Source organism: Sardina pilchardus, chromosome 20 (assembly GCF_963854185.1).
Source record: "Sardina pilchardus chromosome 20, fSarPil1.1, whole genome shotgun sequence".
NCBI lineage: Eukaryota > Metazoa > Chordata > Actinopteri > Clupeiformes > Clupeidae > Sardina > Sardina pilchardus.
The window spans coordinates 1,254,810-1,278,956 of NC_085013.1; the positions used below are offsets into that span (position 1 = coordinate 1,254,810).

At 43.5% G+C, this 24,147-nt stretch overlaps 1 protein-coding gene across 4 annotated transcripts in view; it reads right to left on the reverse strand.

Annotated features, from left to right (window-relative positions):
* The window catches only part of fsip1 (fibrous sheath interacting protein 1), a 50,546-nt gene that overhangs the window by 5,098 nt on the left and 21,301 nt on the right, over window positions 1–24,147 (reverse strand). For all 4 annotated transcript variants that reach the window (XM_062522981.1, XM_062522982.1, XM_062522979.1 and 1 more), the window contains one exon: window positions 7,430–7,576. In XM_062522981.1, coding sequence (XP_062378965.1) covers window positions 7,430–7,576 — 147 coding nt within the window. The remainder of the gene's footprint in view (window positions 1–7,429; window positions 7,577–24,147) is intronic.

The window sequence follows — 24,147 nt, forward strand, 5'->3', positions numbered from 1 at the left end:
CCACAGTAACATGACTGTGTTAACTCAGGGCTATGAACAGGAGCGTTTGTTTGGCAGATGCATACCACAGTCCAGAATCATCAGTCAGCCCCGAGAGAACACATTTTCAAAGCATTCTCTTCACAGACTAAATGCTGTTACATGGATACACTAACCTCACGTTCAACTAAACAGTCACAAAATGACTTTGATACATGTACTGTAAGGAGTTCAATTTGGACATTTGTAATGAAAAAGAGCATTAGAGAGATGCACTACAGTGTGTGTGTGTGTGTGTGTGTGTGTGTGTGTGTGTGTTTGTGTGTGACAGCACCTCAAAACCCACACACTGCCCTCTGCTCTCTCCCATATTGAAGTTCAGGCTCTCTAAGGTCGTCCCTGTCCCCCCCTCCACCCCCTACAGGCACCTACAGGTCTCAGTGTCAAGGGCTACTCTACCTCGGAGCAGTGCTGCTCGTGTTACAAAGGTCACATACTTTTTCTTCTTCTGATTCTCTCTTTCACTCTTTCCTCTCTAGTTTTTTTCAGCAAGAGTAACCCGGGGGCCATTGCTCGTCGTAATAAAAGCAGGAATCCTTTTGAGCACCCAGCTCCCAGCTCAAATATGCATTTCACAGGGTGGGGGTTGGGGGTTCAGCATGAAGTTCAATAATGCCCCTGTTGACAAGCTGATGTCCTCATGTCAGATTGTCTGCAGGAATCGAAGACGTTCCCTCAGTGGCACATGTTGAAGGAGAAAGACCAATAGTTTGACCTCATGATCAAACCTATCACTATAACCTCCGTGTGAGCCATTGTGGCCATTAGGTCATGCCCCCTTTTAGGGCATGCTCCTCAAGTTGAAGGCTGTGGAAACACTGCCCTTGCTGCAATGAGATATGGCAAAAAAGGAACTTAACATGAGTTACAGACTTCAACATGATCTTCCTTGCGTCCTGTAAAGTTTTTTATGGACTGACAGACATGACGTTGGGTTGAGCGTGGTTTCTCAGCGCCATGTCCTGTGTGCCATACAGTCATGGCCCATAAAGCATGAGGTTAAGTCTGACACACCAGTGTTGCCATTGGCCACAGTCCACACTCCGGGCAGCCACCAATCAAGCCATCAAAGGCTGCAAGGTTGCATGGGTTTCCTTAACTCCCAAAGTCCAAACATTGCCTACTTAAGTGATCCTGCATGACACTACTCTGTCTGTTGCGATTTCCAAAATATATCAGAGCCCCATAAAACCAACATGAGAGACATTTTAGATTTAATTGTGGTCTGATGTTGTGTATAAAAAGAAATGATGTCAATTTCCCGGGGTTGTGGCTTGCTATATCGGCATCACACTTACAGACTAATAACATATATCAGCTTTGGGTTGAGACCGGGGAGCTTGTCAGAAATAGTACAAGCTCTTGTTTTGGGTTTCTTTGGTCATATTCAGATGTGCTGAATGTCATAACGGCAGGGCTTTCATCTTGATTGTGGTGCCAGTCGCCTGGGCGCTCACCAAGCTGGTCACCAAGCCTGTGGCAGAACTGAGGCCCTCAGAGAGAGAAACAGAGAGATGGACAGAGAGGAAGACAGAGATGGAGTGAGAGAGTTAGGGAAAGTAACAGAGAGACAAATGGAGACAGTGAGATGAGGGAGAGAGAGTTCCACTGAAACAGAGGGAGAGGGAGAGAGAGGAAGAAAGAGAGGCAGCTCCATGCTGGACATTAATCAGAGCCATGTGTGCTGCCTGCCTGCCAGCCAGCCTGCCTGCCCTCCATTGGATTCCAGTGCTAGTGGCTGCCTCTGTGTATGGGTGGAAAAAAGGCAACCTAGTGTGAACTCTGGCTATCACATGAAAAATATGCTATGAAATCACGGGGGCAGGTTGGCAGAGGGTAAAACATACACAGTGCTACAGTACACACACACACACACACACACACACACACACACACACATACACACGCAAAAACACAGAACCTGCATGTGTTATGTGGCTATACAAAAGACCACACACAAACTGAGTGGTGGTGGTGGGTGCACACACAGATATTCCCCAATCCACATACAGTACAGTACAAACCATATACATAAATGCATATACCCGCAGCACCAACATTCCTCCACCATCATAAATATGCTGACATGCACACACCTGCACAGCACACAGCCCATAGCGGTCAACATTGAGCATTGAAAAGAAAGGAGATTTCCCGGGTTTCTCACCCAAGATACAAAAACATGCAACATTCATCTTTCTGCCATCTTAAATAGGCTAATATCACTCTAAGGTCACCTTGAAGCCAGTGAAATGATGCTTTAATAACGTGTTTTGCTGGAAGGGCAAATGGGACAGCAGTACAGAGACTGACAGGTGCGGTGGTAGGGCTAATGTTATGACAATGGGCTGCTTATTGCATTACATGCACAGGAGCTGAGTCTACCGTCTGGTACCAAACTCACAGCTGCATTACCCAAATCTGTTTTCTCATCTGAGAACTTCACTGAGAGACTGAAGTTTCGCTGTCAAACAAGAGGCCCTTGCCAAATTCTCTGGATTCTGGGATGTGATGACTTGTAATCATGTAGACTTGTAGTCATACAAACACACACACACACACAAATGCACACGTGCACGCACACACACACACACACACACACACACACACACACACACACATAACCACTGAGATTAAAACATACAGGTCTGTGCTCTCTCCCTAGGTCTTAACCCCAACCCTTGTGATATCCATAAAGGTAGAAAAGGATTTTTCAGAGCGAGAGAGAGCCCTCCAACTGGCAAACTTGTGACAGACCGCAAGAGTAATAGCCTCCTGCCATCAGTCTTTGGCTTAGATCAACAGTTTGTTCACAAAAGCTTTTAACGTTTTTCCACTGAAAATGTGTTGACAGGACTCAGACTAAACAACTCTTGTGGCATGACGCTTTTTCTCGGGGCAAGGAAACATCTCCTTATAAACCTATGCATTCTTTTCATTCATTTGAAAAACCACTCCAAACGGACATATTTGAGGTGAGTTGAGATTTCCTTGACTTCTGACATTGCTCGATAAGAATCAGAATGCAAACGGCACACCACCAATAGGGCAGCATAAGAGTGCATAGTGCTACATTCTTAGACAGTGTAAATAGGAATCAGGAATCTTCATGCAAAGAAAGGCCAAAAACCTTTAGCATTACAGTTGACACCGCAAATGGGAAATATACTTCATATTGGAAAGACCTACTGTATGAATAGTCTGAGGCAGGGACTGTCCGTACCAATGCGTTACAGCACAGAAAGCCATTGTGAGAGTGAAAGAAGAGAGGGATGAACGGGGCTTAGTCAGCTAGAGAGGCTCGCAGTGGGCTCCGCTGTGGCCTGTGACTCGCCTGTGAGTGTTGAGGCATCGACCCACACCTCCAGCAAGGTCAACCCAATTACACCCTCAGCATCCAGACCACATATGGGAAAGTACCGTTACACTCTCTCACACTCATCGCTCACAACACCCCGGACGTGCCTGTGTGTGTGTGTGTGTGATTGGGGGGGGGGGGGTCACCAGGGGGTGGTCTAGGGTGTTTTGGGTTGGGTGTCCTGATGATGGATGAGATTAATCAATCAATCAGTATTGGTAGCTGTCTTCAGTAGTATAGTGATCAGTGTTGTTGTTTTTTCATTGATGGCTCATGGCTTGGTTGTTGTTGTTCTGTCATCCGTGCTGAGCCAGCGGTAGCACATGGCTCTCCTCTCTCCATAACTCATGGCTGGGTTTTTGCAGGCAGGATATGTTGGATTGACGCGGCACACTGCAAAAAGCCCTCTGCCACCCAGGGGGGGTGGTAGCGGAGGGTTCTGCCTGGGATGCAGCCCGTCTGAGGTTTCTGAGTCTAGCATTATGGCCTCATTTCGCTACTAGCCACAGGGGTACACTCCAGGACTCCCTGTAGTTAAAGCGCTCTGGCGGTCAGACAGTAAAACTAAATTTAACCCCCCCATGTTACTGTGAAGATTTTCGGGGCGTTTTTAAAAAGAGCTCAGGCCTCTGCACACATAGACACACACACACAGACACAAGACATGAGCCGTTTCCATTCATGGAACAGCGACCCAAAAACCTCGGCGACGGCAGATCCGGTGTCCGGCATGACAGCCAACGAAAACAAATCCTCTAGGCTCTTCTGGATGCGAATACCTTCACGCGATGGCATTGTTCCATGCAGACGTGTGTTCTGAGGTTGGAAGCGTGCTTCGCATATTCGATTACAAATTACAGGTGCTGCACAGAGAGCCATAGTGGTTTCCACTGCAGTGTTTCATAACTGACAGACAGACACACATTGGGACCAAAGACCAGAGGTCCTCTGGGGCAAAGCAACAGAAAGCTGTGTGTGGTACCGGAGACGGCTGATTAGTCAATCTGTTTTACACATTGCACAACACAATTTAGAATTATATCCATCTAAATAAAAGTCAAAGGCAAATTTCAGCTTTTCCAAATCCATCACTATAAGTGACAAGAGACCCTTATTCTCTGTTTCTCCTTCCTCTCTCTCTTCCGGTACTGAGCCCTGGCAGATGTCTGCTGTTTAAATCAGCGGAGAAAGCTGAGGCCGTCAAAAACAACATCCTTAATCTCCTTGGATGCCCTCCTTTCAGGGGAGACGAGAAGCCTCGCTGTGGGGATGCAGGGGAACTCTTGGGCCACAACAGCCAGTTGTGCAACACCACTAACACCACTCCCCCTAATCAGTCACCTGCCACTCTGTCAGCGTCCAATATTTGTGCTACGCCACCAACGCCATAATGCTTCACAGATAAGTAGGCCATGCAACACCAGTCAGAAAAATATGAGTGAAGATATTATAAGCCACATTTGATACATTCGACCCAACTATTCGTCTATTCGACTGAAAGGCAGAACAATATTCTACAATACCATAGTGACTCATTTTCACCAAATTGACAACAAGCGCTAGTGCTTTCTGGAAGAGTGAGATAAACTGCTGGAGTTGACCTCTGTCTTTTGGACCTGGCTTTCTTTCATCTTTAATGGCCGAGCTGGGCATCACCATGGTCCTGTGTCTGCCACTATCGTAGTCTTGCAAATCAAACAACAACAGGATGCACTGGGGATGAGGAGTACCGCCAGAGCCGAACTGGCAACCGCAGGACTTCCCACGTCCAGGTGGCGAGCAGAGCACCAAGACCGACAGACAGACATCATCTGGAGTCTCTGGGATGCTCAGATCCAGGTCAGTGTCATATGGAGGTGATGTTAGGGTTCTACAGCCAGTTCTCTTCACATACTTTAGTGATTTATGTGTGTTCCTCCTCACCATTTAAGTTGTAAAAGACATTTTCTGCAAATAACAACCAATAATATCTTGCTTGTTTGCTTTTAAAATTCTTTCTTACAACACTAAGCTCTATTGAGGTCACAGTTGCAGTTACAAGGTCCCATCAGAGGATTCCATAATTTCCCAGTCAACTCTGTTTAATAACGTAATACTTAATACTATGTACTTGTTGGTCAGTTCAGATGTTTGTTTGAGTACATTAAGTGTCTGGGGAAGACCAATAAATAAAATGCAAAAAGGAGCGTTGAAGAACTGAACTGAAATGAATGGTACAGTACAATGGTATGTTCTTCTCAAAAGCAGCAAACATTATAGAAAAAGTACCCTTGATCATCATCAGTGAGTGTGCACCCTGAGAAATGAACCTTGTGCTCCGCTTACCCAGTTCTACCAGCTTTGCTGCAGTCTCTCAAAATAATGTTCCTGCAAAAGTGTTCCCATTACGGCACTCGATAAAGGGTTCACTAAGGTCCACTGGAGGCGATAAGGGCTCTACTGCTAATGCCAAACACATTGAGGCAGATCTTGCAACGCGGGAAGTTGTTGGTGACAGTGCTGAAAATAGTGTTGGGTTATATCAATTACCCTACTTTCACTGGACAATGTTTCATTGTTATCAGCTTCATATGTCACATAATTTTCAGTGGGTTGTCTAGACTTAAATTGAGGCTTTATTTGTGTGTGTGTGTGTGTGTGTGTGTGTGTGTGTTTGTATTAGTGCTGTGGTCTTCATGGTGATCTCAAAAACAATATTCCTGCTGAATGAGCATGACTTTATGTTTTAGGGCTGTTAAGAAGACAATCCAACCTTCAGAGAGAACTCAGATGACCTGTGCATTGTGTCTGAGCATACGGAGTGTAAGACTGGCATACAAAGCCTTTACAACATTTGTGAAATAGAAATGCTGACAAAGAATGCCCATCTTCATTCCTCAGTGAAAACTGCTTTTGTTATAACTGCAAGGAGACTACACCAAAAATGGCTTCATGGTGTAATCAGAGGCTTAATCAGAGGTAATCAGAGCCACATTTAAAATAAACATAATGCTCCTAAATGGTCTGCTAAAGAGAGCAGCATTGGAAAAACATGGTGATAGAAAAAATAGAGCTTTTTAAATAGGCCTATGCATAATGAAATGGCCCATGGTGTCTGAATGCTTTTGTGTTGGACACTTGGCAACAGGGCGTTCTGTGAGGGTGTAGGCCTAGTGATGTCTGCCTCAGTTCCCCTCAGCTGCTTGAGGTCACTGGGTTTGATAGGGTTTAACAGCTGAAGTTCCCAGAGTCTACCTCAAGAGTACATACACTACAAAGTCCGAAGCAATGCCATTTAGCATCAAATCAATTCAGTTTTATAGTCCATCCTTGGCATTCAGCTGACTTTGTGCTCACCAGACCAGACATCACACATGCACAACAACATGCAATGTGTAGACAAAATGATACACTTTTCTTTGTATTTTAGTCAGTTTGTGCGTATCTATGCTTGTTTGTATGTATGTGTATGTGTGTGTGTGTGTGTGTGTGTGTGTGTGTGTGTGTGTGTGTGTGTGTGCTCCACGTGCTCTGTGCATATATGGCTCCCTTTGGATTACTCGCTCACGTTCTGGCTCTGGCTGTGGCCCTAGCTGGGTTCCAGCGCCTGTCCATGCTGACAGCCCAAAACTACACCATGATATACAACAGGATGAGAACAAACGCACGAAAAGTGGCCTTCTCCAAATACAGCTACTTTTGAGAAGTTCTAAATAGACCCTGTTCAGATCAATTTTCACATCATTGATCCCACTAGCTTTCCCTCAAGACCCTCTCTCAACTACCCAACATAGTCCCTGACTACACACACGCACATACACAAACACACACACACACACACACACACGTTCTATGCTTGCATGTCTGATAATTCAGATGCTGTGTCATATGTCTCATGTGAATTGGACCGTTCAATCGAGCTGCCTTCCCAACCCGGCATCTCCACACATGACCATACATGTGTGTGTGCGTCTGTAAAGTCCTGTGTGTGTGTGTGTGTGTGTGTGTTGTGCTGTAGTGTTCCCATGCTGGGTGAGTGCAGTGCAGACTCACGCTGGTAGTGTGGCTGTGCTCCATGGTGTCCAGCTGCTGCTGGATGTCCCTGAGGCGCGCCTCCTGCTGCCTGGTCTCCCTCACGGCCCGCAGCGCCCTCTCCCCCAGAGCCCCCTCCTCCGCCACACACAGCTCCACCTCCATCACCTGACATGGACAACAGCAGGACACAGCTCACACACAAACTCACATGCACACACACATACGCATTAAGTATATACACTAAGATGTGCCTGCATGGAGAAATTGCCCCTCGGGGATAAATAAAGTTTTTTTAATTGAATTGAATTGAACACACAGACTCCAATGAAAACACTCATAAAGCATTTGCTGACAGCTCCAGCGTCTCTCATCTCATGTCCATGTCATCTGTATCTCACATCTCGTGTGTCCCACACATGCCTTGCTGCTGCTCCGTCACTGACTCCCGTTTGGCCTGGTGTGTGTGTGTGTGTGTGTGCTTCCGTTTGGCCTGGTGTGTGTGTGTGTCTGTGCTTGGGTTTGTTTTGGGCCGCTGATCACTGATATGTTGTGAAACTTTAAGGGAGGCCAAGAGGCTGGATGACAGGCCACAAGAGGCCTAAAAAACTGACCCAAGCTGGGCCTCAGATAAATCAGAACTTTATGGTATCCGCATGTAATGGAGGATGACCTCTGGAAGGTGTACCGAGTGCTATGTGTGTGTGCACGTGTAGGGCTGACGTAGTGCCACATAGACTGAGAGAAACTGGCCTGTGGCCAGCGTCCAAGCCAAATGTTCTGGTGTATTTGGGTCAGGGGGAAAGAGGTGAATCATGTCTGAAGGCACAACGTTCTTACTCTTTTCCAGTATCTTGTTTCTTTCTCTCTCACTCACTATCTTTCTCCTCTTGCTTTCTCTTCTCTGTGTTTCCACTGCTTCTCATCCTCGCTGTCTCTCATATTTTCATCCTATATTCTCTCGCTCTCTTCATCCCTACTCACCCTCACACTCCTTCCCATCTCTCTCTCCATCTCTCAAGTACCCCAAAGCCACAGACTTCAGGAGCCTCTCCTAATTCCATGTAGATCAAAGTCCCAGTCAGACTCTTTGTCTGGTCACCTCCATTTTCTCCCCTAATAACCTGTTTCCACACAAGCCTGGAGGCTACAGATGCTGCAGGCTATAGCAGACAAAGAGAGAGAGAGAGAGAGAGAGAGAGAGAGAGAGAGAGTATGAGAGGGAGGGGGAGAGAACAAGGGAGAAAGAGAGAGGGAGAGAGCTAGAAAGGAAAGGAGAGAGATGGAAAAGAAGCGAGAAAGTGCCGAGAGAGTGCATAGAAGCAGCAGTCTGCTCATATCTAGGAGCTACATCTGTAATCTTAGAAAGACATCTCTCAGACCTGTTGAGGATCAGTTGGCTTTGTTTTGCCTTCATTTCATCAATTCATATGCTTGTTGGCTGACCCCTGTCCATTCAGGTTGTGTGTTTGTCTGTGCTGGAGCCACGAAGGGCCGCCACTACTCTCTGTTCTTGGCCTGACGCTTTGTGTACTTTTTTCTGAAAAGGATTTGCTCATTTTCTGGCAATTCTCAAATAAGGATAAACAATGTTTTTTTTCCTCTCTTTTTTGACGTGAGGAGATTGCAGGCCTGCAGGTTGTGGTCTGGAGTCTCTGGATGACCAATTTAAGCTCATGTTCAACCGGTGTCTTGAGTGAGTGGATGATAAAAAAGTTTACCAAAGCAAAATTACTCACCAATGCAGGTTAGTCTTAAAACTTGAATTTAAATAGCAAACACACACACACACACACACACACAAAATCACCCCGTCTTTAAATTTGTGTCATAGATGTTGCTTTTATTCAGTTACCTGACATAAATGTGAATACACAGAAATCTATGTTCCCTCACCACTGTGCCACCTTGCCCATAAAAGCATTCACATGCCCAGAGGCAGTGTTGACAAGCTAAATTTAAAACTTCATTTCAACTCATGTCAGACAAGGCCAGAATTCAGTTGCTGAGCCAAACTTTCCAAAGTCTCACGTAAGATCGCATTGCAGCGGTTCACTTAAGGGAGAAAGCACAGTGTTAAGAAGAGAGAAAAATAAATGCAACAGTCTCACTTTACTACCATCTTCACACCACTAAGTACATGTCTTTGAAAAATGAAAATATTTTTCATATTGAGACTACAGTCCGTTTTAGCTCCTGGTTACAACTTAATTCTGTGGTAGAGTGGAAGACAGAAGACAAACAATCACTTTCTCATATAATGTCTTCATAACTAAAATGACCTTCACAATTCATCTGTTAAGCATTACCAGGTTGTGCTATGCAGCAGACTAATGTATTCAACTTCACATGACCTAGTGAATGCTGTTCACTCCTCTCTCTCACTCTTCCTCTCCTTGTTTTCTTTTATCAACAGAATAGAGCTGTATTCCAATTCCAGAGCTGTAGTTTTAGTGTGGTGCATGCATTGTCCTAGTTCTTTGTGTGTGTGAGGATGGCACCTCCATGCTGTTACCTCATACTCTGTGCTGAAACTCTTTGTAGTAGAAGGAGAAACAGAGATGTCTTGCCTTGACCTAAATAGATCGCAAACCAAGTGATCTCTATTACTCCCTCTACCCCATGGATCCATGGCCTGGCTTCGTATCTGATTTTTATTAAGATGGAATTTGAAAGTGTGATAACTGAAACATAAGAGCACTTCAAAATGTGCAGCAAAGGGGGTCTGCCACTCCTGATTGTCTGAACATGAGCCAGCGGACCACTGAATTGCTCCTTCACTCAGCACTTAAAACCGTTTCAATATGCAAAAAAGTAGGTCAGCTGATCCAGGAAAGCCAAGACCAATACCAATAACTTTGTTTGAGATGTCAAATGTCAAAACATATTAGTCTCTCTTACACAGGGTACAAAAAACACTGGCAAAGCTGATCTTGGTACAAACCAGGGCAGCTTCTAAATGATGTCACAGACACAAATTCTTGGCCTTCTGTTTCCGACACATTTGATATGTTTTAACAGAGGACTCCCTACCAAGGACAGGCCCATATCCAATAATACAAATCCTTACAACTAGAGCATTTATGTGAAATGCAGTGTGTTGTGTGGTCTTGAAACACCGTTGGGTGACCAGGCAAAATGTTTTTCACCATACAGATGAAATGAATATATGAGGTATTGACTGACCCCTGAATCCCTTCTTTACATGCAGCTTGTCCGGAAACGCATGTTTTCGTCACTTCTCATCAACTAGAGACTTGTACACAGTCTGGTCAGACACTTACTTCACAAGAAATTAGGTTCAGAGTAGGCCTTTATAGGTTAACATTGTTCTCTGCTTCGTGATTTCAGAGGTTTCAGGGTTGGGAATTGCAGTAAGGGCTTTTTCCAATTAATCAAAGAAAAAGAGCGGAAGAAGAAAAATGGACTGATCCAATATGGGTCCCAGCTGTCTCTCTCGTTGCCAGAAACAACAGCCGGATCTTTACTGCCTCAGATACAGCAGCAAATACATTCACCGGACCAAACCAAAAAAAGACAGAAAAAAACATAATTAGGTCAAATAGTGTTAGCTCTACTTCATCCCGTCTTATGAATGCTCTGTCTCATGAAGAGTGCTCGTCTCAAGACGGTCATGATGTAGCAAGCTCTTGGTATGCGCTCAGATTTACAAGGCTTCTTCAGCTAGAGGGCTAGCCAGGGGGAACTCAGAATCAGGTTAAAATAACAGTTTGCAAGACATAAAAGAATGGCATTGCACCATACAGCCCCTGTGAAAGTATTACTGAGGACAAATGTTCACTTTACTGCTGGTCCTCTGTGGGATTTCGCATTGGCCACTTCATCAGCTTGCCAGTCGATGACAAGCTAGGTCAGCCAAATACTTTCATTAGAATTGAACAAGACACACGCACATTCCTGCAAGCACACCTGCATGGTACACAGTAGTCATCCCTCTGCATACTAACCCTGGCTGGCTCCGCTGTCTACGTACTTCCGCTGAATTTCTTTTCACTTCAGTACTGAGACTGGTACAGATGTGCTTTCTTCAGATTTCTTGTACACAAAACCACCCGAGAACCATCAACCAATCAGTGAGAGATTCCGTTACACACGCATGACTTTGAATTTGCTATGTCCCCGTCCCTTCTTTGGGAGTAGAAGACCACTTGAAATGTAAACAAATTCTTTCACACAAACCTACGGGCATTTGTGGGTGTTTGAGGACATTTTGGGGCGGTAACCAGGTAGGCCAGGGAGGTGGTGTTGGAGGTGCAAGCAAACACTGCATCGCCATTGAGATCAAATAGTAAGGAGCTAAAGTGTTATAAAAGTATTTTGCTGTGTTTGGTTGTAAAAATGAAAGCACCGTTTTTTATAGCCATCCATGTGCGTTTATCCTGGATCCTTGGCTATCAATTTGGTAACTATAATGGGCTATTTGATGTCTTTAGAACACTAAACATATCGGAGGTGTCATGTTCATTTACTCCAGTCCAGATTTGTTGACATTAATCACTCCTGTGTTGCATTGCCTTGGTCTATCCAAAGTGCCTGTTTCAAAGTCAACTGATGTCAAATCTCCCAAAAAATCTGATATTGTTCACACCTCCGGGAAACTTTCGGGTTTCTGAACTGGTTGCAGTTACTTTTCTGGTTTCATGTGAGGGTGCTTGCGGGTGAGTGAAGAATGAATTGAGGTCTATGGAGCTGGACCCCTCAAAATTATCTCAATGTTGCTTATTTCTTCTTAAAAGCCTTTAAAAAAATGTCAATGACATCATTCATTAGCAGAATGCTTTATGGGCAACAACAATCCAACATGTAAGAAATCAAAAAAAAAAAGACATGAGCACTCATTCATTCAACTTTCGACCTATAATCCATATTGAATTTGCAGACACTTCAATAAAATCTGTAATGATGCTAGCTTGCTTGCTAGGGGTGTGGTGTAGAGAAACTTCTCAGTATGATGAAAAGCCATACTGAAAAGTCATACAGTCAAGTGATTGGTTCAAAGGAACTCCAATGATTGGTTCAAAGGAACACCAATGATTTTAAATTTCAAAAGTGTCCACCCACCAGGAAGAAGATGTTTTCCAATGAAGCCATGCCATACTCTTTGCCGAAGACGAACATAGTTAAGAGTATGGTTTGCGATGCACATCACTCTGTACAGTATATGTATCTGTTATGAAGTCAAGAAGAGGCTAGCACTCAAGAGGCTATCACTTAAATTCAACTCAATGTCCAACATGAGTGTATTGTTGCCACCACCATGTTCTCACTCACACACGTTTGCATGTCTGTTTGTCAATCAGTCCGTTTTCCTCTAGGATTCCTGGAGAGCACTTGGATTTGAAATTATCTGATAGACTTCAATGAGGAAAGCTCCAAATACATACAGTACGATGTCCCACACAGTTCTACAGTAAGTAGTTTATCCAGGCTATCTTTAGCAAAGGGGAAATCCGTGGCTAGAGAGCAGAAGAAACACTACATTTATACATCTATTCTACATTTCCAGTCTGTGGCAGTGTCGTGCATAACCGTAGGAGCCATTACTTGTTTCTGCTTTAAAGTGGTCAATGTCAGGCTAAACATAGAGGGTGTTGGTTTTGTTGGAAAGTCACTGAGCACAACAGAGAAAATATAGATGCAGTATGGATGTTGGACTACATACAGCTATGCTGATGCACGTGCAAGAGTAGCCCTTCTACTGCTGGGTCCTGGTTAAGGAAGGCAGAGAAAGAGAAACTTAGATTTTTAATCATTTTAGGTTGGGTTTATTGGAGAAAATCCCACTCCAATCCAATCCAGTTCAAAATGTAGTTCTACAAACATTTCAAGTTACTGATGTAGGAAATGCAAACATTTAGACATGCCTAAAAACAAGACATACAAGCAAAATCCACAGGATGTGAATGTGAGAGAGAGAGACAGAGAGCTGAGTAAGCCTCCAGTCCGTCGGTCATTAAGCTTCCCTGTAACCTTTTTCTAGCTCTCTATCTTTCTCTCTCACACTCACTTTCTCTTCTCTCTATTTTCTCTCTTGCTCTCTCTCGGTTAGTGCCACGTGGACCATGGACCTTGGCCAGGACCTCTCCACAAGCAGCCCCACAGCTCGCGGTGCTATTAAAGCTCTGTGGTGGACCGCACTGCAGCACCGGAGTTCAGGATCTCTCGCTCTCTCTGCAGTCCTCTGGCTCATAGCCCAGCAGGCTAACGCCCTCCTAGGCCGGAGCTCCAGCTCAGTCCCCAGGCCCACAACCCTGGCTCGCGGGCCAACCTGCGGTCTGATCTTAGCCTTTCACAGCTTATAAAAGAAGAGTGTGAGAACCAGGCCTTGGCTTTCATCAACACCTACATGAGCTGATTCCCCCTAACACCTGAGAGGTCACCGGGCTGCGTCAGGTATAAGATAATCCCCCATCAAGGTCAGAAAACCTTAATTCACTGCAGTCGTTTCTGAGGTGGAACTCAGAGTAGACATCACAAACTGTCCAGATGTTTCTGAGAAAACTGTGGGGTGGGATGATCAGAGCACAACAGGAACCTTTTCTTCAGGTTCCGTTTCTTTTGGTTTTCTCTATATTTTTTCCTTTTTGTTCTCACAGAACACAAAAGTTAATATTTAACAAGGCCAGGTTGGATCACTCACAGATGATGTCCTGATTGCAGCACATTCTTGAGGTATTAGAAGATAAACTCATGGGTCATCTGGACCTTGTAGTCCTGTTGCTGGGACTGAGGGTGGTCTGGATCAGCATGTCTGTTCTTTTACAGATCAAAACCGTATGGTGGAGAGACACACACACACACACACACACACACACACACACAATTGTTTCCATGGCTGACAAATGTTGCATGTGGCTGTTGATAAGCTTACCATCTGCTCATAAAATGGGACAATGCATTAATGCCAAGGAATGATTGTATTCTTAACTGCTTTAAAAATTGTCTCAGGCAGAGACTGCTAAATGTGCCACTGCACTGTAAGTGAGATAATCAGACTTGAGAGTGGCCACCAGCTTAAATGTTTTTTTGTCTTGGTTTGTGGAATTGAGCATGGTTTTAAGTGTGCACACATAGTCATGTGCATACTGTTCATGCAGGTAAAATCCTACAGCCTCTATATAAGGCTGAACCCCCTGTTCACCTCCAGTGCATCCACTCATATACATCCTCTCCAGGCTCTTTGCCAAAAACTGATGCATCAAACACAACACTAGTGACTTAACAACCTTTCCACCTAATACTTATCAAAAGCATCTGGGACTGTCTGTCAACGCACTAGTATGGCCCATCGATTCTTCCCAACTCTACCCCTTGAAATCTATACAAGTGGCACCATGGTCAAACTAGCCATGTGTGTGTGACCTACATTGTCCAGCTGTTAGCAATCTCTGATGGTGACGTTAGGTTCTCTTTTATTGATTAGATACAGCTTGTAAAGAAGATATGGACGGGAAGCAGTGGCCGTGGCCGTGGCCATAGCTGTTGCGCGCTGGAGGCACCAGCCAAGCTGTTCTTGGTGCCAGAGCTCAAAGAGGCACCAGGGGGATGCTACCACTTCCTGTCCAGCTCCGTCACAGTGTGGAGGATGGCCTGACAATGTAAATCACCCAAAGTCAACAACGTGACAGACATAGATCACGGTGCACAGGAAAGAGAAACTTCAGATACTTGGAAAAAACACGTTTGACCTAATTTTCTTTCTTTTTTGAGTGGAGTGGGTTCTCTCCCCTTTGCATGCTGTGTTTTCATGAAATAGCTATATGTATGAGAGACATGTGTTGAACTAATTCAAGTATACGTCCACAAACAGTTCACCCTCTCTTCAGTAAAATAAACTAGGAAAAGCAAAAAATAAATGCATGCCTAAGCTCTTTCTTCACCTCTGCTGAAACTTGGACGCTTCATTCAAATCCCTGGTGACACAAGTGTGGACAAGTACAGCTCACAAATCAATAACCACAAGCTACTTGCACCAATTCCACTGTCTTTGCACACATATTGTAGCAGAGCCGATTCTACACCTCACTATGGGTAAAAGCTTTACAAACATTTACCGGTACTAATAATCTCCCCTGTTCAATAGGACATAAAAAAGTGAAAGCTACTGTGGAACAGAAACTGAGATCTCTCATTGTTTTGGGAGGAAAAGTCATCGGCCATTTGAGAACAAAAGGCGATTTAATTGTTTGATTTTGCCCCAAACAGGAACGTTTGTGAAAACATCTCCTCTGTGAAATTGGTCTGTTGGCTTGTTGTACTGTAAATGTAAATGTTGTGAAAGCAGCCAAAGCCAATGGTTAAATGGCCTTGAGACCTAACCTGACTCTCGCCAGATCCTTGGAGTTCGCTGTGCTTCACACAAGGATCTGGGACTTCTCGATAGGAGATGTATTTCTGAAGGCGGGGCCTTGTAAAAAAATCCTTGCATGTGATTCGATAAACCACTTGTCTGTTATCTTGAATGACGTGCTAGGCTACCTCAAGCTCTTGCCAAACCCGGTCGGAAGAAGAGTGAAAACATCCTTGCCTCCAATAAATGCCTTTAAAACCATTCTCTGTTCATCTTTTAAAGAATGAATACTCGATAGAATCGACAAAACGGTTAAAATAGCAGAATCAATGTCAGCACAAGACTCCTCGCTGCGTGCCGCCATTGTATTTGGAGTCACTTCGGCGCTACGTCACATCTATGAAATCCCCTCCGGCGATCCTAATTGGTTCATTATTTTTTGCTCCCTGGAAGGAGTTTGCATTGCAGCTTTTGCATTCAAACCATAGGTCTACATGTATAGTCTAGAGTTTATAGACTATGCTTATTGCTTTCTCAGCTACATTTAAAGGAACCGTATGTAGGAAATGTATTTCAATTAATCATAAAATGGCCCTGATATGTCACTAGACATTTAGAAATCATGCTAATTTCAAATACTTATATCACTGATAACAGTAGTCCGGCCAAGATATTGTCATTTAAAAGTGGAGTTGCAGCCCTCAACTGATGTTGATGTTGTTATGTTGTGTTTTGGTTTGATGTGCCGCCCTACACTTATCTACGAATCACAAAGTCAGTAGTATTTCGCCATCCGGGTTGCCAGCTATGCCAGTTTCCACCATAGAGAATGGGAATGTGACGTTGCGCCGCGGTGGCGTCTGGGATACATAATGAGGCCTCTTGTACGCTGCTGCCAATGCTGTATCATTGTAAACATTGTAAAACATTGCTAACTGGCTGTTTCTAACACTGTTTTTCACACATCATGGGACGAACCTGTTGTGTTGTTGGATGTAACGTCCGTGCCTACGATCGTCAGGTAAAAAAAATCAACAACGAGTGTCTTTTTATTACTTTCAGGATCTCACGTCCACTTTCCAGACGGTCTGTCATAGGGATCCATGTTACCGATCAAAGATATCTTTTACGTTTAACGTTTCCTCGCGTCCGGCAGGAGCTTGTCTCTGTACGGTCCATTACTACTAGTTTTTAGCATAGTAGCCTAAATGTTTACATCTAGTGTTACTGTTTTGGCTAGCCGATCTTGTTCGAAATACCATAGGTTTCTTGTTTATAATTCGCGCCGCGGCCTCACCTAATGGAGGAAAACGCCCTTTTTGTCCCAGAATGCATTGCGCCGCTGACTTCCGTTCCCATTCTCTATAGACAGCTGCAGCTACAAACGTGTCAGATAAAAAATGTCTAACGTTATGGAACCTAAAAGACCTTGTTATGAATCCAAAATACGTCTAAATAAAACAAGGATTTAGGAGATTGAGACGGCTGAAAACGGAGAAGAATTTGAAGACAGACGTGTTGTTAATTTGCTCCTGGACAGGTAAAGATTCATCAGTTTGGCTAACTTACTTGTAGGCTAAAATGGACATTTTAAATAGCCTATTCATGACAGTTGAACAAATTATGCATGTTCGTGCAAAGTAACGTTATGTTGGCCATATGGAGGAGGTGGGTCATTGAATTGAAAAGGTAGGCTAATTGTTTGGGAAATAAAAGCAGCTAGTAGGCCTAGTCATTGCTAACGTTAGCAATGCATTATCAGAGTTCGTTTCTCTGTCATTATGCTGAGGAAAACAGCACTTGCCATTGAAAGCTAGCAGCCTACGTTCCTGCTGCAGCTAGCTGGCAACCGCGACTCAGAGGGGAGGGGGAGGCGATACACCGCTCTACAGTATTTTGAAAGTAATTGCAGTACTCGTTAGGCCAAACCGTATGTAGGCCAAAATCCTACATACGGTTCCTTTAAGAGGCATGTTTGCTCAAGGTAGTAAAAACATTTACTCACAATAAGAAGAAACTACTAAAGAGTCTCTTACTGTAAGTGTAATAATAAAAGATAAACAAATATATAACAGTGACACACAACTAGAAAGACTACATTGGAATGAGCAGCAGAGAACTTCAGTGGGCACTAAGGGAAAAATAACCCACTAAGCCTTGGTAGTTCCATATGTGATCATACAGAGCTACTAAAATCCGAAACAAAACAATCCTGGAAGGTCAGCGTGGTGATGTTGAGCTGAGCAAGGCTTCAGTCAAACCCTAAATTCAGCAAGGCCACAACAGAAAAGGCTGCTGGCTCCAATGTCCAACACTACTGTAAAATATCAAACATGTTTAGTTTGCAGAGATTTGCCCATGTGGTCAGCAAATTGGGAAGGTCAGCAGGGCGTTCCCAGGACTGGTCTGTGACTCACACCATTGAAGGCAAAGAGGCAACAAGCTGGTCCTCAACAGGCAGCGGTTCCCAAGTGTTTCCCATAGCTCAGGCAAAAGAGTGGCTAAGTGACCTCATGGTATCAAAGTAAATAAAGAAACCACAAAACAGTACACAAGAATAACATGGCAGAAGTGGTGAGACTATTAAAATTACACTCTCACACACAACTAGTCATTAGGAAATGTAGTTCTTGCAGGACCTGTACGCAAAACACCTCTAAATAATATCAAACATGTTTTATGCTATAGTGCATTTCATTATGGTCTGGCTGTGACATTTTCCATTTACAACACAGGAACCAACTTTGCTTGAAGAGATTTCAGAAAGAGCCACTGAAGTCAATTTAACCACACCAAACATAAAGAAGTTGAGATTCCTCTCAAAGGTAACCTAGTTGATGTTGAACCACTAATGTATCGGTGCATCGTGCTAAAAGCCACATGACAAACACACATGTACATACACACACACACACACACATAAAAGAGGAAGTTGAAGGCTTATATTGGTCCACTTTAAAACAAATCTTCGCATCAGAGGAGCCCTAGCACCCACCACCACTCCATACCCCTATATTCCCCCTAGACAGCTCTTTGTAATTGTGTGCAGTAATAAATGCCCCACCCTGGACCAGATGGCATGGATAGCTACCCCTGGTGATGGCTCCACCTTGGGGCTTAACTGTTGGGCGGTGTGTGGAAACTGAGCTAGCACTGCCATGCGAGCGTGAACCCAGGGCCACAAAACAGGGTCTGGTGCAAGACATGCCACAGAGGTATTGTACACTAGGTGCATTGCCAATGCATCAGAGAGATATACAGTGGGGAGAAAATGTATTTGATACCCTGCTAAAGTTGCCTAAAAAGAGGAATACAAAATCATCATTTGACAATAAATCTTAATGTCTTCATTCAAAAAAATGAGTAAAAATAAAACCGCCAAGTACACCAATTTTCTTTGTGATTGAAGAATGTATCATAAATAAATAAATGTTCTTCCTAAATGCTAGGGGGAAGGAAGTATTTGACCCCCTATGTAACCCTATGGGAATTTAACACATAGGGTTAACATAGGGGCAGGCAGATTTTTATTTTTTAAGGCCAGCTATTTCATGGATCCAGGATATTATGCATCCTGATAAAGTTCCCTTGGCTGTTGGAATTAAAATAGCCCCACATCATCACATACCCTTCACCATAGCTAGAGATCGGCATGGTGCTTTTTCCAGTAGGCCTATTAGCCTGTTTGATACTATTTTTTTTAATTAAGGCATTAAGATCAATTGTCAAATGATGATTTTATATTTCTGTTTTAGCATGGTTAGCAAATACATGTGCTCCCCACTGTACCACATGAATAGGTTAGGAATTAGTGTGAGGAGAGAATTTCTTGCTAATTGTTTGACATTTTCTGTACCAAATAACACTGGTGACCTACCTGGATAAATTACTCTTCTATATTTCATTTCAATGAAAAACAGTTTGTGTGCTCCATCTTGATGTGTTAAAGGCTTCCTTTCCAATCCATGGACAAAGTACTAAGACTAAAGTGGAAACTGATTGTAATATATCTTTTAGTTAGGATGAAATTTCTAAAAAGCAGAATTCCAGGATTTTCCAATATTCTTGAAAAGTGAAGTTTGCCTGATGGATTCTGTTTGGCAAAAATTCCTATTTGAAAGCAAGCTTCTTTGATAAGAAGATTTAATGCTAGTCATATTGCCTTTCTTAGAATGAACTGGAAAGAATTTCAACACAGAAATGGAGACAAAAAATTGCCTGTTACATAAGCTTCACACCTTCAAGATGTGTTCACCATAAAACGAATATCTTGACAGAGTGCTGCATCATGTCGGAGTGAGTAAAAGACCAGACGAGTTTATAACCCTTTTTTATGGTGATAAGACCGTTTTGAGATTCCAAGTACATTCACTTAAACATAACCACATCAGTTTTGGGGAAAACATTCTGGTAGCCTATGGTACCATAAAACTACAAAAGACTACTTCAAAGTAAATATATCGACTTGGGAACTCCTGTGAGAACTGGCACTAAATAATCCCCCTTTTGCAAAGCGGTGGTGGGATTTTTAAAGACCAACATAAGCCACACACATTGTTTCATGTTTTTTTTTTTTTTCTCAAATTCAGAGTCCCAATTAAATGTATGGCACATCACATAGGCCATGGAAATGCCTGGTGGTAAGGTGCTATTTCATGAAGGAACAGTGTTTGCTCTTATCGGTATGTGCATTGGTTTACTATGAAAGCCTCTGAAATTACTATATTTGGGAATAAGGGTAGTGAGGGCGTTTTTTAACAAGAATGCCTGGACAATCATGCCAATAATATGTGTTTTGACCGCTCAAATTGTGCAAGATTTAAGACTGGGCCTTGACATGGATTGTGAACACACACAAGCCAAAGTGGCATAAACAAATTGTCTTCAGGATAATTAACGCTCATCTCTGTTTGTATCTTAAATTTAAAACAATTCAAGGACGTTTCAATTCCAACAAATGCGGAGTATTTTTTTTTTTGAGAATGCTTCAACCGAAAGGAGTGAAAAAAAAAACACTCCCCGACCCTCTCCACACAGCTTCTTTTCATTTTGGGTTTCTTGAAAGACGTCAATGCAAGTGCTCGGCCTCTGCTGGAAATTAAAGGCGACCAGGTCAGCCATTTATGGCACTGGCACCCACCCATCTATCCACAGCAAACCTTTTAATTATGTTCTGGGTCAGCTCGCCAAAGACGGCTGCAAGAACCTGGGCAAAGTATCCACAAGAGTGAATCAATTACTCCCTCGAACCCTGGCCCCAGCCGCTGGACTCCAGCTGAGACGAGTGTGTGTAGGAATGTGTTGCTGCCTGAGCTGGACACCGACACTTCCTTTAAATTATTACGCCTTCAGTAAAAGACGCACATGGTGCTTGGAGAGAGCAACCAGAGCCAAATTTGCAACCCCACATTTAGAGACAAGGACATGTTTGAGGCAATCATGGACTAAGGTAAAATACACTAGGCGAAGTAGAAGAACATTTCAAACATGACTATTAGTAATGGTTCATGGATCAGAATCAAGAATTCTCTGTAATCTAGAACTTCCAAAAAAAAAGATGCCACTACTTTGATATCCGACTGACAAAAAAGACATGCTCCACGTGTTTCCCTTTAGATGGACAATGTTGTTAGCCTGATGAGCCAGAGCCACATCAAGATGTAGGGTCTGGGATCCCACCATAGGCAGGGCTCAATCAGAGGGATAGGAAGGATAAACGGTTGTCTTTCAAATTCCCTCTCCACGCAATAGGATAGCACTACAACCAATCATCTTCTTGTCCTCAAGAAGCAGGATGGGGAATTCACGCTTAAGGTGCTGTGTCCACTGTGTGACCGCGTTTTTTACAGCCAGAGCGCCCTCAACCTCCTTTTCTCTGCGCTTCGATAAGTGTTTAGTGTTGCTAAGTTACTGTGATAACGTCTTTTAAATAAAGAACTTCCAGTTGTCCATTTCATTTCAGGATCTTTATTGCACCGAAGGCTACACGAACTTAACTTGCCAGTCTTTACTATTTACTCTACGCATCACGGAACATGTCATCAGAACATGTCATCAGTTCTAAGAGTCCACCCTAACCTCTAGTGGCGTGGGGTGGTACTGCATGACCTTACATTAATAGTCAGGATACTACAGTTACCAAAACCAGAGACGGTAAAAAACGGTCAGCGCCGAGAGCTTTTTTCCGCCGAGGGCGCTCAGCGCTGTGAACGCTGAGCTACATAGACTTTATATTGAAAATTGTCGCCGTCGGCGCAAAAAACGCGTTTGGTGGACACAGCACCTAACGGTCGCAACTTATGGTCGCAGGTCAGTCGTCATTATGTTAAGCCTGCCTACTGACTCTATACACGATGTGATTGGCACGATAGAAGTTTAATTTTCCAGCTTGCAAGCCAATGCAGATTACATTCAATTACATTTGCTGCTGCTAGGGTGCATCTAGATTTCCAGGCTACATTGTTGTAGCTACATATGTATGACTGATCACTGGATGGATTCGTCCATTCGTCCAAACACAGCAAGTTTTCAATGCCCAAATCATGTCTGCAAGAGTAGTAGACACAGTGGCGGTTCTAGACTGAATTACTCCCCGGGTGAGATCCCCCACGAGCGCTTCCGCAATGCACCTCGGGAAGGCGTCGCAGCCATTCGACCAGAATCAGTGCGTCAAGAATTTGGGCCATGCAGAACTTTATGCAAATGAAAGCAGTAAACGCAAGGTATCTAGCCAATGAAAGTACGTCTTCGGTAAACAAGTTTTCTCCTTTGCTCTAGTCCTCATAGCCTGCCAGAAATATTTGTTCCGCCTGATAATCGTCCTGGTCTAATGAAAAAATATATAAGTTATAGCGGTGAAGCTATTACAGAACAAATTAGCACCCTATCAAAATAACCTTGTTGGCGACTTGAACTAAGACAGAAAGGTGTTTTGGAGGAACATGGTGATTTCAATATTCATTTCAATATCAGTATTTCAATAAAATATGTTAAAATTCCTTGCACTGCGTCTGCAAGCGTCTATGCGCCGCAATAATGGACACGTACCGGGAGACAGATATCACAACCGGTGTGCATCTGAACAACTAGTAAGTTAACTACTAACTCGTTCTTCCGGCAAGTGTGCTAGTGCCAGCGTATAGCTGGGGTGGCCAAATATGGCCCACCACGCACTTTAATCCGGCCCGCCGAGCATTTATTAGGCTATCATAGATCTGGCCTGACACGTACATAAATCCGGCCTGTCGCTTAAGTTATCATGGTCGCTATTTTTTCCCCCCAGCAATAGATGACAGTCTGGTTCACTTTACTGCAAACTGCTTTACACTCTCTTCTTAGAGAACGTTTACAATGTCATTGTCAAAACGGCATACTACATAGAGATTATATTCTTTGTAATCTCCATTGCAGCAGATCTAACTTACGCTATGGTAGGCCTACTCCATTTAATTGGGAACGTTTGAGCGCACACAAGAGGTAGAGAGAGAGCAACAGGTTTCATTTCATTAAGACACTTTTAAAAAGGAAATCGGCACTTTTAATTGGAGATGGCAAAATAATCTTAAAGTTACAGTGCACACCATTTATGTACATAAATTAAATAGCATGAAATTAATACCATTCCTTATTAAATTAATTTTCTAAAACGCTGTCACGTGTGGTGAAAAAGGCCCAAACCCACCATTTTCAGAAGACTGTCTGCGAGAATTCAGCTGATTGAGGTGCTATAAGGAGACAAACTCCAAGAACTGCAAATATTGCAGTCGCTACACCAGAACTGAGGGGAACACGAAGTTTGCTGACAGTGCAGGCACTTCGCAGTTTAAACACAACACACTAGTTAAACACAATTTTGGCCTCAAGCAGAGATAAGAGTATGTTGCGATATGTTAAAAAAAAATGCACAATACAATGTGACGCTGAATTTGAAACAGCACATTGTAATTTACATTTGATAATAGTCTATTATCAAAGTATTTATTAGTAATTAGGAAATCAGTAGAAATGTGAATATTTGGTTAGCAGGTTGATTTTCGGTGTGTGCCCCTAAATGTTCTGGTTGTGCCCCTAAACATCTTCAGCTGGGGGCTACTGTGCTCTTGTGAAAAGTTAGTCTGGAGCCCTGGGCAGACAGTGATGAAATGTAGGAGTAGCGTGGATGAAACAAAAGTCTGTCGAATTGAAACGAAAGCAGAATATTGTGGCTGTAGCCCTAGAGCTCCTGCACGTGAGGCATGCTGCTCTTTCCCCCAAATGGTTTTAATTAGACGTCTGAGCAGCATATGCTACTGGAGAGGGTAAATCAGAGCCCTGTCTCTCTCTCTCACACACACACACACACACACACACAGAGAGAGAAAACCCTACAGATTTTTTTCACAACAAAACGGTGAAATGGGTAACCAGTTATGAGACTGATTTATTGAAA